This window comes from Gracilinanus agilis, chromosome 6 (genome assembly GCF_016433145.1).
Source record: "Gracilinanus agilis isolate LMUSP501 chromosome 6, AgileGrace, whole genome shotgun sequence".
NCBI classification, from domain to species: Eukaryota; Metazoa; Chordata; class Mammalia; order Didelphimorphia; family Didelphidae; genus Gracilinanus; species Gracilinanus agilis.
This window is the reverse complement of record NC_058135.1, coordinates 39210080-39226308: the sequence shown is the minus strand read 5'-3', so window position 1 is coordinate 39226308 and position 16229 is coordinate 39210080. Positions and strand designations below refer to the sequence as shown.

Below are 16229 nucleotides of genomic sequence, written 5' to 3'. Positions count from 1 at the left end.
TTATTAACATGTTTTTTCTATCATTAAATGTGAGATCCTTGAGAGCAGTGAGTTTTACTTTTCTTCATAGTCTCAGTGTTTATCACATAGTAGGTATTTAATGAATGTTTATTGACTAACTTTCAAATTCAAATTTAAACACCCATTTCCTCCATGAAGGTTTCAGTTAACCCTCACAGCCCCTGTTTATATTTTTCTCACACAATGAATTATTATTTTTTGCTAATTATTATTATCAATTAGTATTATTATTGATAAACATGACCTATATTCTTAAAATATTATCTGTTATTTTTAAATTTGTGAGACCAAGGAGTACTTTTATATCTTTGAATCTTCCCTAATACCTAATACAATGCTTTATACCTAGCAGTGGAAGGTAAATAAGTTAATAAATTATATTCATCAAGAATGGAATGAGTTTTTAAAAAAAAAGAATGGAATGAGCTGCTTCATGAACTTGTGAGTTCCAACAAAGATGATCCTATGTCAAGGAAAATGTAGAAGGGATTTCACTACCTATTGAGCCTCTAAAGTGTTGAATATAAGAACTGGTAATTCTTTTTCAAAGAAATACTTAAAAAAAAAGTTGACAATATGTGACCATTCACCCATAGATGGTGCTATTTTCTAAGTGATAGTAAGGATACTGTTTGTTTTTTTGTTTTTGTTTTTGTTTTTAATCTGTGGTTTTGCTAAATACTTGCCTAAAATAGGTGTTAGCATATAATTAATATTTGTCAGTGAAATTCAAATACACAGTGAATTTAATGAAAATTTATTCATTCCAAAATGTAAGTAATTTGGAAATCATCTAATTCTATGCCTTCACTTTTTAGATGTAGAAACCGAAACAAAGTGATCAATGGGTTTGTTTGGTCAGGCATCCAATTGAAGTGTCAGCATTGGAATCCAGACGTCTTGATTATTTCCTATACCACACTATAAATTTACGAGAAATAAATGTTGAAGTTCTATTTTGGTTTCCCATTTATTTTCAATTAAAAATAAAACACTTAAATCCTAGTACAATTCATGTTTCAAATTACATTTAACATTCCAGGCTACAAAGATTATCCATCCTAACTAAGGAAATAGTGAAGATTATTGTATTATAGGATAATGGGTAGAATTATAATCCAGGAATGGAGAAAAGGAATATGCAAATAATTATATAATTTAAATAGAAAATAAGACAGCAATATATGTATAGTGCATATGTAAAGTGATAAAGACATATTTTTTGGAAAAACTGTTTTAAATCTAAGATGAATGGACCAAAATAAAACATGACTAATGAAAGCCTAGGAAGTCATGAAATGTTAGTTATAGGGAAGATCTCTAACTTTACATTTTTTTATTCAAACCAATCATAGCTGCTAGCAATGTCAAAATAGTAAAGTATAATATTTTAAAGAATTACTTCCTTTTCCATATACTGTAGACTGTCCATTTATTCTTTCATGAATCAAAAACCAATTATTTAATGATTAAATTTTTGCTGCTAGCCAAGGAGTCTTTTCCATTGTCATTTACTATTATGTATTTACTGTTACTTATTTATATTATAGTTTATAACCTAAATGTATATTTAATACTATGTATTATTTAGCTAATCTATTCCACTGATCCGTCACTCTATTTCTTATCAAGTACCAGATTGTTTTGATAACTACATTTTAATACAATTTGATATCTGATACTACTATCATCCTTGACATTTTTTCCCCATTGATTCCCTTGATATTTTTGACATTTTGTTACAATTCTTTCTAGTTCTATAAAATATTTTTTGGTAGTTTGATAGGAAAAGGACTGAATGAATAAATTAATTTAGGGTGGAATTGTCATTTTAATTATATTGGCTTGGTCTATCCATGAGTAGTGGCATAGTGGAAAGAGTGCCAGGGTTGGGGTCAAGAAGACTCATTCCTAAATTTAAATCTGTCCCTTACAAGCTGTATGACCCTGGGAAAGTCATTTAGTCCCACTTGCCTTATTTCCTTATTTGCAAAATGAGCTCAAAAAGGAACTGTCAATCTATTCTAATATCTTTGTCAAGAAAACCCCACATAAGGGGCAGCTGAGTAGCTCAGTGGATTGAGAGCCAGGCCCAGAGATAGGAGGTCCTAAATTCAAATCTGGCCTCAGGCACTTCCCAGCTGTGTGACCCTGGGCAAGTCATTTAACCCCCATTGCCTAGCCCTTAGCACATTTCTGCCTTGGAACCAATACACAGTATTGATTCCAAGATGGAAGGTAAGGGTTTTTAAAAGAAAAAAGAAAAAAAAAACACCCATATGAGCTCAGGAAGAATTGGATACAACAAAAATGACTAAATAAAAACATGGAGTCTTAGGACTAGAAGGGACATTACCTGCTCCTCTAGTTCTTCTGAGTTCTTAACTTTGGGAAAGAATGCAATATAATGTTATTTTCCTCTATATGTTTTGTTTTCCTTGTATAATTACTGCATTTGGGAAGCCTAATGCAGAACTGAACTGTTTTACAAGCCTAAAATATACTGAAAGTTGATTGAAGTTGTGTCAACTCTATTTCTGGAAACTCCAAGTTTGCCCACCCTGCCTTGGGAATGTTCCTTAAGGGAAGTCCCAAACTGACCTTGCCTCAAACTGAACAATAAACCTTAAAGAACCTAAAGATCTCAGCTCAGGGAAAATTAGTAGACATAATCAAATCTGAAGTACCTTTTTGTCTTAGAAGTTTCCTCCATTGTATCAGAGATCTATTCCCAGGAAGACCAGCACCTGGCTGGAATCATCCTTTTGTATCCATTGTAAGTTAGGCCACTCCCTGGTACCCAGCCTCTGGCTGCAGCCTATTTCCCAAGGCTACATGTAGCCAGTCAGTGTTTTCTGTCCTTAATTCCCCAAAAGGTATATAAGACCCTCAAGTTCTATTGCTCTTTGGAGAATCATCTTTGGTGGTGCATTCTCTCAGGGTTCCCAGAGTCCCAAAGCTTGGCTCTGTGTGGTGGCCAAATCTGTGCATTGTCTCTAGTCCCGATTAAAGATTTGGTCTTTCTGACTACCTTAGTGGTTCTGTGTTTTTCCAAGTTGACAGCTGCATAAAATTAAGTTAAAATAATAAATTATTCATAAATCTGTTTATTTGCCTAGCTTCAGTCTGATGAGTTGATCTATATATAATGTAACTGTCCCAGTTGATTCACATAAGTGTGTTCTACTTGATATCCAGAGTTTAAAAAAAAAAAATGAAACTGAAAGCCACATCCCTAATTTGTTACAAATTTGTTGCAAAGGACTAGAACACAAATCAAGACTTATTCCTAGCTTTATGAACAGAAAAATCAATACTCTAGGACATCTATTCTTATTTGAAAAAAACTTGATTTTATTTCTTCCATACATTAACCACTCTAAAATAAAACATCATTAAGTTAACACAGTTCTGTATTAGCAGAAGGCTTTCTGGAAGCAAATAAAGATAGAGGAAAACAAAATGAACAAAACTCAAATAAAAATGTTAAAACTAAAGATGTTAAATAATAGGATTGCAATGAATAAAAAGAATAGATTTCATGTACATAATACTTATGATAAACTAGGTGTTAAATATACCAGGAATTGAGACTGGATTTATGAATAAACAAAAGGATACTCCAAACATAATGAATAAATTTTATGGGTTAAGAGAAGCTCAAGCAGTAAACCGAGAGTGACTCTACATTGGCCATAAGAACTCCAAAAGGGACATAAGAAAAGAAGCAAGGGATTTGTTAAAACATGAAATGAAAACTTATGGAGAAAATTGAACAGAGAATATATAACCTGGAAACTTAGATGAAAAACATAACTTAAGTAGTGGACTTCTCTCAAAATATATTGTAGCAACAGAACTTATTAGAAATATTAGAACATAGCCAAAATATTGAAAAGTTAGAAGCTTTAAGTAGCCATTCTCAAAAACAAATGACTTGGGAAATAGGTGGTGGGGAGATAATTTAAGAATCATCCGATCCCCCTAAAAACTATGACTGAACAAACAAACAAAAAAAGCCTGAACGTTATATTTTAAGAATGTGTCAGATCTATGATAGTCAGAAGACAAAGTGGAAAAAAAAGGTACAAACTGAAAACACCCAGGAATTTCAGAGCATTTTAGCCCAGAACTTTTAAGTTAACACTCTTCCTCTTCCCCACCAACACCCCTAAAAAGAGTCAACTACAAATAGCCAGAAAGAAAGAGTTTAGAAATAACATGGTCAGGATAACAAAAGACTATGCTGCAATTGCTTTAAACAAAAGGGACTCTTGGAAGGCAAAAAAGGTTAAAATTAAGAATAATTTACCTTATAAAACTGAGTATAACCCTATTGGATGGGGGGCACTGTTCTAAGATATACAAAATATATAATATATATATATACATATGTATATGTATATATATATAATATATAAATATACAAGCACAAGGAAAAAGGAAGACAATTCCTACTCTCAAGGAGCTTATATTCCAATGGAGGAAAGACATACAGAAAAAGGAAGTAACCAAAAATTGATTAGTGGAAGGTTAAGTCTAGAAAGTAAGAAGCACAGCTGGGGCAAGAATGAGCCCTTCCCCAAAATGGAGCTCCAAAAGGAATTCACCAATGGTGGAAGCCCATTCTAGGAAGGTGAAGTCTGGAGTGCTGAGGGAAATCCCAGGGACAGATGAGGAATGGTGGTGAAATCTAGAAAGTCAGCCACATAGCTAGAATGGGATTGAAGGTTGGCCAGCATGGACAAAAACAGTCACTGACCAAACAAAGGATAGAGATGACGATAAATGGACAGTTTTGATTTCCTGAAAGGCTTTTGCTTCAAATAACTAAGGACAGAAATGCAAGTTAAAACAACTGTGAGCTTCACTTTTTTATGTATCATATTAGAAAAGCTATAAAATAGGATAATGGCAATGGTCAGGCAGCAGGAGAACAGTTACACTAATGTGCTGTTGATGGAACAAACTGGTCAAACCATTTCAGGGAACAATTTAAGATTCTACTCCAAAAGTCAATAAATCCAGCAACCTAGGGATACCACTATATACTTGAGGTATATACCTCAAGAGGTCAGACAGAGGGAAATGATCCATATATTTCAAAACAGTCATAACTGTACTTTTTTGTTTAAATAAAGAAATGGAAAAAAAGATGGATGAACATCAGTTGGAAAATGGCTAAACAAAAGAAATTAATAAAATGAATAATTTTTGCTATATCAAATGACAAATGACAAAAAGTCTGGATTTGGAAAAACATGGAAAGTCTTGGGAAGAATTAATATAATTAATGTATGAATTGATGAATAGTGAAGTGAGCAGAACTGGGAGAATAATTTATACAATGATTATAATAACATAAGAAAATCAGCTCTGAGACTTCAGTTTTGTTCAAGGCAATGAACCCAACATGACTCCAGAACAGTTTTTATGAAGCATGCTCTTCATCTCTTCATGAAGTAGTGATAAAGTAGATACACTTGTGTTCTGTTGTTTTCAGTCACGTCCAACTCTTTGTGAGCCCATTTAAGGGTTTCTGGCAAAGATTCTGGAGTGGTTTGCCATTTCCTTCACTTGCTCATTTTGTAGCTGAGGAAACTTGGGCTAACAGGATTGAATGACTTGACAAGATCTGACAGCATCTGATGCCAGATTTGAACTTAGAAAGAGGAATCTTCCTCACTCCAGACCTGGTCCTCTACTCTCATTGCACCACCTATATGGCCTAGACACATCTGTAGACACAGTCGATCCACGAATTTGTTTTACTTCTGTATGTCTATTTGTCCTAAAGATGAACTTTTACTTGGGAAGCAAAGAACTGTTGGAAGGATGGTGTTAATACTGAAAATTACGTAAAAAGGGAAAAAAATGAAACTAAAGAGTGTCAGTGAAACATTTTAAAATGCACAAAAGAAAGCAGAAGGAAATTCAGGAGACAATGAATGACAAATAGTTTTGTTAATATATGAAATTTAATATACATTTTACAAAAATAATATACAAAACTACAAGTAATAGAAATCCATCACTTCATATATCCAAAAAGAAAAAAATAGTAATGATCAAGCTTTGTCCCTAAGAATACATATGAGAACAAACCCTAGCACCTTTTTAAAGCCAGAATGATGGGTATTGGATCCTGTATATAATGTTGGCCTTGATTGATAGGTTTAATTTTGCTGAACGTTAGAAAAAAAAGAAGACATTTAAAATTTGTATTGAAATGAATCAATAAAGTATTAGGTGAATACTATTACTAATATAAAGTATTATTCTAAGATTTGGGTATATAAAAAAAGGCAATCTCCCTCTAATGGTGGGGGAGACAACGATTACAGGTTTTAGCATCAGCAAAGCAGATGGGAATGCCTTTTCTTTAATATCATCAGTAATAAATGAAATCATCAGTAAAATATTATCATATCAGTTTCTGATGCTGAACCATTTGATAGTCAGTCTTGAAGACTTTGGTGACAAGAATATTCTTTTCTCAGTCTTCAGTGGCTGTAGCTGTAGTGTCTTTAGGAGCAGTTGCCAAGCTGCATTTCCTAGCGTGATGGGTGAGGGCATTGGGATAAAAAGCATCTCCATTCCCCAGGTTCTGACTTCAGAGTCCTGGCTAGGTCTATAAGAGGGGAAATCATTTTGCCTGTGCCAGGGCTCTTGTGCCCACATGCCTAACAGTGGCAGCTGGTCATCAGTTATTACAAGTAGTCATGAGGGAAGTGGGTCCTTTCTCTCCAGTGATTTCTCCCCTTAGTGACAGCTTTGAGGACTGGACTGGAAGCAGGTCCAGTGTTCTGGAGGACACTGCTATTTTCAAGGACCCTTGGACTGAGGGTCCTTGGCTGTCTCTATCAGGATCCGAGAGGTGATGGTGGTCAAGACTGCATGGCAGTGGTGGTAGAGCTGATTCTATTAGTCTAGCTCATGCTCTGTGAGTGACAGTTAGTTGGTATTTGGTGGGAATATCTGGGTCCTGTTCCACAGGAGCCACATCCCAAGATGATGGATGTGAGGACTGGACTGGACTGGAAGCACCACTCCTAAGCTTATCAGGGATATATCTTGAGGAAGGGTGAGGAAAGGGTCATTTTGGGGAATTTAGGTGATATAAAAATAAAAATATCAATAAAAATTTTAAAATATGACACTACCACTAAAAGTTGAAAAGACATGTTGCAAGAGGCATTCTTAGGTATGTATGTAGTAGAAAAATGCCATGTGTTTATATTTATAGAGGCTATAGCAGCATTTTTATAGACTGCCATATGTATTCCAGGGGTGAAAAGGACACAATCACAAGGGTAATTTAGTTATAAAGTCATTAACTATAGTTTAGATTTGATATCATGGTGCACTTGTCCCACTAGAGTCAAGACTGTTTCGGTATTTCCATTATAAAAAACTCCATGTTTCATAACACAGCCATTCAAATTCACTATGAATTGAACTTGGCATACCCTGGGAATATTTTTATTGGGGTAAAATATTTTTCCATTGTCACTACCAAAATCAACTGGTCAACTTATAAGCATTAAATTATATAGAAGAATTTGGTGTTGAAAAAACATTATCAACTGAAATCACAAAAAAGTACTCACTTTAAAATTTTTGAAAAGTAAATCGAATTAACTTAAGACAAATTAAAATGAATTCTTTTAAATTTAATTTTTAAATTAAGATGAACTCTTATTAAATCTGGCATTTATATTTGTATATAATGATATCAGGGAATGCTTTTTTTCCCCAATTTTTTCTGTCAGTATGCGAGATATATTATTATTTCTCCAAACCAGAGTTTCTGTGGAAATATTCCATAAAAAGGAATAGTTTTTCAATAAAATTCCCTCGGCTAAAATTTAAGAATAATTTCTAATATGCCTCAACATTTCATAAATAAAAGAGATTATAAGACATTCTGATTTGTTAAATGGGCCTAGAGTTAAAATATGTAACCATAATGACAACAATTTTTTAAAGCGATGCTTATTTTATCTCTAATGAACTTTTTCCCAAAGAAACAAACAAGCAATTTAATAAATTGTAAAATATCAATCAATTCCACAGATTTCAAGGAAAAGGAGTCTCTTTCCTCATAGATTCGTGGATAATTATGTTTAATGAGAACTCTCTTGAATTTAAATTCATTGAATTTAATCAAGGAGGCTTCTTTCATCATGTGAGTGGACATTTAGAACTGGGCCTCAGAGGGATCTATCTAATTCAACATCATCTTATCTGTGAGGAACTAATATCTAGGCAGGGGGAGTCACAAAGGGAGTAAGATATAGAGTTAAAAATCTGAATGGAGGTCATCTGATTTCTCTGATTTTTAAATTCAAGCATCTTTCCACTCATCTTGTTGTTTCTAGGATTTAACAGAGTTCAAATGGGAACTTCTAGGAGCAATATATCAGTTTTAGAGAAGAATAAGACATTCTCTCTTGATGTTCTGAAGCCTAAAATAACTTAGACCATATGAACATGAAATTCACTCTGAATTTTGCATAGCCATATTCTTTCCAGTTTAAGAACATCTGAGACTAACATAGCAGGGGTTGTTAGAATGAGTTTCAGAACAAATATTCTACCAAATGTATCTGTGAAGTTCCAGGATCACATATTCTGCTTGGGAAAAGTTTGAATACTCTTCAAGTCCTTATAGAAAAGTAGTTATTACAGTCATATGCTTTCAGGGGTAGCTGAGGGGCTCAGAGGGCAAGAGCCAGACCCAGACATGGGAGGTCCTGGGTTAAAATCTGACCTTAGATACTTCCTAGCTGTGTGACCCTGGCAAGTTATTTAACCCCTGTTGCCTAGCCCTTACTGCTCTTCTGCCTTGGAATCAATATATAGTATTGAGTCTAAGATGGAAGGTAAGGTTTTTTTTAATAAACAAAAATAAAATAATAAGCTTTTAATCCTAAACACATATTTTAACTTCAGAATTAATTTTCTATTTTAATTGGAGTTTTAGCTTTAGAGTTTTCTTGTACTAATTCCATCTCTGATTATCCAAATGTACCTGTTGCTAATACAAAGCAAACCTTAAATTATATGTGTGCCTTTGGTGCTTCTCTCTCTCTCTCTCTCTTTTTTTTAATTTTTATTTTAAACCCTTAACTTCTGTGTATTGACTTATAGGTGGAAGAGTGGTAAGGGTAGGCAATGGGGGTCAAGTGACTTGCCCAGGGTCACACAGCTGGGAAGTGTCTGAGGCCAGATTTGAACCTAGGACCTCCCTTCTCTAGGCCTGGCTCTCAATCCACTGAGCTACCCAGCTGCCCCTTCTCTCTCTTTTTTAAACCCTACCTTTCATATTAGAATCAATACCATATGTTAGTTCCAAGACAGAAGAGCAATGGAGAGACTAGAAAGTCTAGGCAATGTGGGTTAAGTGACTTGCCTAGAGTCACACAGCTAGGAAGAGTCTGAGACCACATTTGAACTCAGGGCCTCCCATCTCTAGGCTGGCTTTGAATCCACTGAGCCATTTAACTGCTCCCTCCACATTTTTCATTCACATGGATAACAAGAACAAAATATCCTAAAAAATTTCAGATTTTAAAATGATCTTTCTACTCAAATTAAAAACCTCATTAGGAGGCAATCATTTTATTAAAATTAGAGCACAATTCAAAGCAGTTGCTTTTTACCATCCCTTTCCAGATATACTAGTTTCCTTTAAGTGTAAAAAAACCAGAAAATTCAAATATGTTTTCTTTCTAGCCTATTTTTCCAGGTCCAGGAAACTCAAAACTAATTAGGCTTTAAGTTTTTATTCTGCCACCTTGCCAAATTCTAACCTATTACACAATGATTCTTTTTCAGTGTTTTAGATTGCTTCTAATGGTATAAACTTCTACCTCTTGATTTCCTGTTATCTATCTGAAGGTCATTCCTGACCAGAAATATGCCAAAGTCACAAGGTCATTCTGAAAGTGATTCATGTGTGGGTCCAAGTCCTCACTTGTTTTTTCTAAGAGGCAGTATGATGCTGTGAACTGTCAGTTGGCCTTGGTTTATAAAGTCAGGAAGTCTCATTTCACCCATCCAGTCTTCTGACATATTCTGGTTTTGTGACCATGGCAAATAATTTAACTTCCCAGTTGTCCCAGCCAACTAACTAAAACTCTTAATTTGCTGAACTGGTGCTGATTTGCACTGGTATAGAGAGCTGTCTTCCAATGAGTTTCTTATCTCATTGAAGGGAGGGTAACGTTAAAGCAAACAAAAAACAACCTAACTCTAAAATTTAGATGAAGTTTTAAAAAGGCTATATGTCACTGAAGTATACTTTTTTTAAAAGCTACTTATAAATTTAAGCAGTAGATATGATTAAGAAAAAAGTATGAATTATGAGGATGATGATGATGTAATTAACAAAGAGAGGAGACAACTTTAATGTGGCATGTTTTATTTTTATTAAATGATAACAACAACAATTATTTTTAGCAGAAGCTAAAAATGGGAACTTGTTGCATACTCCTCATTCTATCCTTCCAACATGTGACTTGTGATCATATGTTTTTATGGAGCCAAACTTTGCTTCCATTCTTGCAAAAGGAAAGATAAAACCTAATCGGTTGAATTGTTTTGTGTAAATACTTTCATATTTCAGGAACTTATAAGCACAGCAAATTTATGACTTTGGCAAACCAAGTGAATGGCATCAATGAAGGAAGCAGAGAGAAGAGGTTAGTGAAAAGTATATTTAGGATGGATGCCACCTACCAGCAAGTAATAATTTAAGTATAAAGTAATCATAAAGTAACCACAGGAGCTGGTTTTCAACCTAAGACATTATTCTAGGGTTAGAACAATAAATAATGTTAATCAATTACCATTCAAGAAGCAAATAGCCTTAAAGCCTGAAGCTTTAGTACAGTCTAAAGAGTTCCACATGCCCTGAAACCATTAGGCTTAGAACTAAAAAGAATCTCTGATTTGCCAATCCAGACAGCTCCATCAGCCCTACCAGAATGCGCTATAAGGAGGAATAGAGAGAGCAAAATGTAATGTAGCTTGGAGCCTTAAGGCTTTTCTTCTAGGCGACACTACCTTGTCCTTTAGTAAATAACATTTGTATGAGGTCCAAAATAAGTTCCCTCTGTAGTAGGTCTTCATGGGATAAAATAATAAGTGGGGTTTAGTTAGTATCTGTGCTAGAAAACAGGGCTTTTTATTGTTTGTTTTTGTTTATTTTTTATGTATTTGCCCACTTCCTTGGTTCCTGGGTTTACTCACCTAATATCTGTAGTTGTTCAATAACGGGAGCTGGTGGTGGCAAGGAAGTGGGGCGCTTTCTCCATTGTGATGTCTCCTTTTAACAATGGCTATAGACTTTAGATTGAATGGAGGGCCATTGGTCTTGGGGGCTCTGTTATTCCCAAGGTGTATTGGAATATCTCCATTGGTATATGAGAGGAGATAGTGGTTGAGATAGTGGTAGTTTGACTTGTCTGGCTAATGTTCCTTTCTTTTATCTCAAGGTACCTATGAATTTATGTTTTAGAGGTAAGTGTTTGACATCTTCAAGGATGTCTACATAATTCACAATAAATCTAAATTGGGATTGTTACTGAAAGCTCATAATGAATTGTGGAAGACCTACTTCTTGGAATATATAGGACTGGCTTGCTTGAAGTACCCGTGAAAATAAAACCAAGTCTACTGTTGGGCTCCTTCAAATAAAATGAAATTAAAAATGGTACTCTTAGATTGAGGTTTTTCTTATACCTATCTACAGATTTTCCTTTCAATGTTCCACATTCCGTATTTTCAGTGTTTTGAAACACCAAATGTTTACAGTTGGTCTTAAGAAATGAAACATCAAAAATTCTATCTAAAAATTAAAGCTTGGTAACTAAAAAATGCTTTTTGAAGCATTTGTGTATTCTTGTTGAGAAAAATCTAGAATTACAAAGAAGATTCAAGTTGGTAATCTAGAAACCAAATATAAAACTCTGTTGGTCTTAATTCCACTCCAGCCCATGAAGAAAAGGCCATCTTGGGAAGTATCGCCCATTGAGGTGAGTGCATGCTGGTCCCTCTCTCCTCAGCTATCACAGCTCTTGAAGACCAAGAAAATAAAATTCTTGCCACTCCCATTCAAGGCACTGTCAAATTGTTTCAGTAGCATAAATAGCTATGATTATCAGTAGAAATGACATTAAAGAAGATGCATTACTATCTGTTTTGCTGCTACACCCTAAGGACCATGCAAATCCTTTTCATCTGAAAATTTGAAACCTATGTATTGTGTCTCCCATTCAAATGCAAATTCCTTGAGAGCAGAGACAGTCTTATTTTTTCTGTTTGTACCCCCAACATTGACCACTGTGTTTTTGTATGTAGTAAGTGCTTAATAAATGCTTTTTCATTCACTCATTCATTCATAAGTATCATAAAGGGCAGGTCTACAGACTTTTGAGACCGTTCTCTGGGAGTAAAAACAATGTTTAGGGATGGTATTTTACTTTTTCAATCACTTATTTATATTATATCACATAAATAATAATATTTAGTTATTCCTGCTATAGGGCAGATTTGTAAGAGAGATGGGTCAAAGAAGATATTAACTAGATAATATGAACAAATTAAACTCATAAACTCTCTGTTGAAAAACTGGATGCTGTATATGAATGAAGAGATTCATTTTTCTAGTCTCCAACCTTCTCACCATTCCCTCTCTCCCAACTTATGTGATCCATCAGCTACACTATTTTTAAAAACCCTTACCGGGGGCAGCTGGGTAGCTCAGTGGAGTGAGAGTCAGGCCTAGAGATGGGAGGTCCTAGGTTCAAACCCGGCCTCAGCCACTTCCCAGCTGTGTGACCCTGGGCAAGTCACTTGACCCCCATTGCCCACCCTTACCAACCTTCCACCTATGAGACAATATACCGAAGTACAAGGGTTTAAAAAAAAATACAAAAAAACAAAACAAAACAAAAAAAAAAAAAAACCTTACCTTCAGTCTTAAAATCAACACTGTATATTAGTTCCAAGGCAGAAGAGTGTTAAGGCGATGGGGGTTAAGTGACTTACCCAGGGTCACAAGCCAGGAAGAGTCTGAGGCCAGATTTGAACCTAGGACCCCCATCTTTAGGCCTGGTTCTCAGTCCACTTGAGTCACCTAGCTACCTCTATCACTAACTTTTTAAAAAATGTCCAAATGATATCTATTCTTTCCAGTTATTGCCACTTATTTGTAGTAACTAACCAGATTACCATCCAGGTAACAGAAATGAATCGTTATCCACATTGCAGGCCTTCATTCCATTCTGAGTAGATTTGGGGTCAGAAGGCCTAGATCTAGATCACTCTGGTTCAGCCACCTTAGTTCACCTGATTTTGTGCAAGATGTTTCATCTCTTTTTTAAAATTAAGAGGTTGGATTGGGTGATCTCAAAAGGATGTGATATTCCAGTTTCTGCATACTGATCCTACTCCCCATCTGCTGACAATACAGAACTGTCCCCAATATTTCATGTAACTGGATGCTAGCCTGTGTAGTTGACTTTCAGGGAAGCTTGATCACTCAAACTAGGAAATAGTTTATTTACAGCAAGATGGATGTGGTTCTCTGAGCCTTTACTGACTCCTCACAGATCATCCCTATATAATACTCTGCTGAAAAAGAAATCTGCTTTAGCTCAGGCTGTAGTTCAAGAGTTTTATGCTGACAACCTTAATTCATATTTACTATAAATGTCATCATGCCTTAAACCCTAAAATGAATTTCCAAAGTCCAACTCAGGACTTTGCTAAATGAATTTTTTGGGAGGACTTATGAATATCAGAACTCTGGGTTATCACTGCCTGATAATTTTGACATAAAGAATAGGGTGGTATAGATGGCTGGAGCATCTTAACTATCCACAGTTAACTAGATTTACAGTTAAATTTACCTTTATCATACATACGTTTACCACAGTGGACAACTGAATCCTCAAAGCTAGCAGGCATAGACATCTTTTCAGAAATCTATCTCCCAAGCTGTTAGTACTAACAATAAATTATATTTTTTTGGCAGGGCCAGGGAATAACCATCTTAAGCAATAAATTTCAGTCTACAATAATCTGTGTTGAAAGCTAGGATGAACAACTTTTTCTCAACATACTGAAAAGAGTTCACAAACATTAACAACCCATTCCCAGCCCTGGGACCCATAACCTAGAAATTCTCAGAAGAAACTTCATTACCTATGATGAAGTTTTGGCTATTTTAAACAATCCAGATATCAGATGGCTATTTTCTCCCCCCAAGAAGCCACCAAATTGGAAGAAATATTGCATGGCATTTAAAAGTGTCTGCACTAACTAAAGGACTTTAAAAAATGGAGCAAAGGGGACTGTGGGTGTGGAACACTGCCTATCAGTTGACCTGCAGGATAATTTTGCTGAACTGTTTCCCCTTCTCTTTTTAAATCTTTGTTACAAGGGATGGTGGAAATGAAAGCAGTGAGAAAAGCAAAATATATATATATTTTTTAACGTAATGCAAAGAGATAAGGAGAGATGTGCTCTCTGAGCCAGACTTCTGATCCTGGTCTAGGATCTCAGAGGCACCTGTATCCCTACAACCACCAAATAAGGACCGTCTGAGAAGCTTTAATAGGAAAAGTAGGGAGCCTTGGACCTGGAGACAGCATCTCAAGGTTCTTCTGGCCTTTGTGTCCCTGTTCTTCTTGCTCCTTCCCAGCCCCCACCCCCAACCCCTCCCCCCGTATCCCAAAGCTTCTCTTCCCCTTTCACGGTGGGTTTCCTCCCTCACCCCCTTCCCCACATACACACACCTTCGGCCCCCTCAGCACCCCTCCCTCCCTCTTGGATAGCCTTCACCAAGCACTTCTCTCGTACCCGGACCTCGTTACCTAGCCTGTCCACAGAAGAAGCCGAGTTGACAGGCCACCTCACCAAACTCAAGAGAGGGGCGCGGGAGAGTTGGTGGAGACGAAGGAACAAAAGGGGTACGGATAGTGACCCCTTGGGACCTTTCTGGGCGGGGAAGGGGGCTACTCACCTGCTCCTCGAGCTCGGAAGCTGCGGACCGTATTGCCTTCCGGAAGGGGTACGTGCGGATGGTGCCTGGGCTCTAGGGGCTCTCCGACCGCTGGACTGTCACCTCCGCGGTACTTGTCATAGAGACGCAGCATGTGCTGGGCCACCTGGTCCCGAGGCTCTTTCCCTGGCCCCTGGGGGGCCCCTGCGCTCGCGTAGCTCCAGCTGAACCACAGGTAGATGAAGCAACTGAGCCGGGCCATCCTCCTCCTCCTGGGGCGCTGCCCTCTCCGCGGCACTTGGGGCGGTCCTGGCGACGCCTGCCTCCCGGGGCAAGGGAAGCGAGGCGGGTTGAGAGCGCACGGGCGCCGGCTAGGAGCTAGGACCGACCGCTGGGCCAGGGCAGAGGAGAGGGGGCCGCCTTGGTTATCCGCAGCTGGGCGAAGAGAGTGCCTGAGTCAGCGCTAGTTCTCTGGCTGCCTCCGGGAACTGCTGCCAGAGAAGCCGGCTCTGGGGCGCTGCTGCCGGGAGAGCCCAGCAGGCGAGGCGGGACGCGGGCACCAGCCGGACTTCAGGGCGGGGGGCGTCCGTGACTCCTCTTACCATCCCAGGCTAGTCAGGCTCTTGGGGAGGCGGGCAGGGGTGGGGAAATCAGCTGGTAGGGGGCGGGGGACAGGAGGAGAAGCCCGGCAGCGTGGGCACTGTTCTCCGATCCTTCCTCCTGAAGCTCCTCTTCCGAGAGGCATTTGCAGAGCCCAGGCTCAGCCACTTTGAGTAGTGTGTAAGCCTATGTGTGTGTGCATGTGCGTGTGTGTGTATATGTGTGTGTGTATGTCCGCTCTCTGCACCGATCTGTGCAATCGGCAGCCAATGGCTCATTCCCAGCTCGGACACCGCTGGCGGCTACCCGAGAGGCAAAGAGAAGGGGAAAAACTCCCCAGACCAGGAGGGGGAAGGAGTAGGAGGAGGGAAAGGAAAGAAAGGGGCCTGGGATTCTGAGAGCGGAGTATAGATAGGGTAAGGGACAGAGGAAGGGATAGAGGAACTCTAACTTTTAATTCATTTCTCTAGTAACCTGGTCCCTGCCAGCAACTGAGAAGTAGGAAGACTTCCCTCTCTTTCTGACCCTGCCTTCCCGGGCCAGCCACAGAAAATAGCAAGGAAAGCCACGGAACCACGTAGCAGGGAAGGAATGG

The 16229-nt window shown here is 37.7% G+C and overlaps 1 protein-coding gene across 1 annotated transcript in view; it reads right to left on the bottom strand.

The window, feature by feature from the left end:
- BMP3 (bone morphogenetic protein 3) overlaps nucleotides 1-15296 on the bottom strand; it is a 55969-nt gene extending 40673 nt beyond the window's left edge. The window contains exon 1 of the mRNA XM_044681610.1: nucleotides 15056-15296. Coding sequence (XP_044537545.1) covers nucleotides 15056-15296 — 241 coding nt within the window. The remainder of the gene's footprint in view (nucleotides 1-15055) is intronic.
- Nucleotides 15297-16229: the final 933 nt, after the last annotated feature.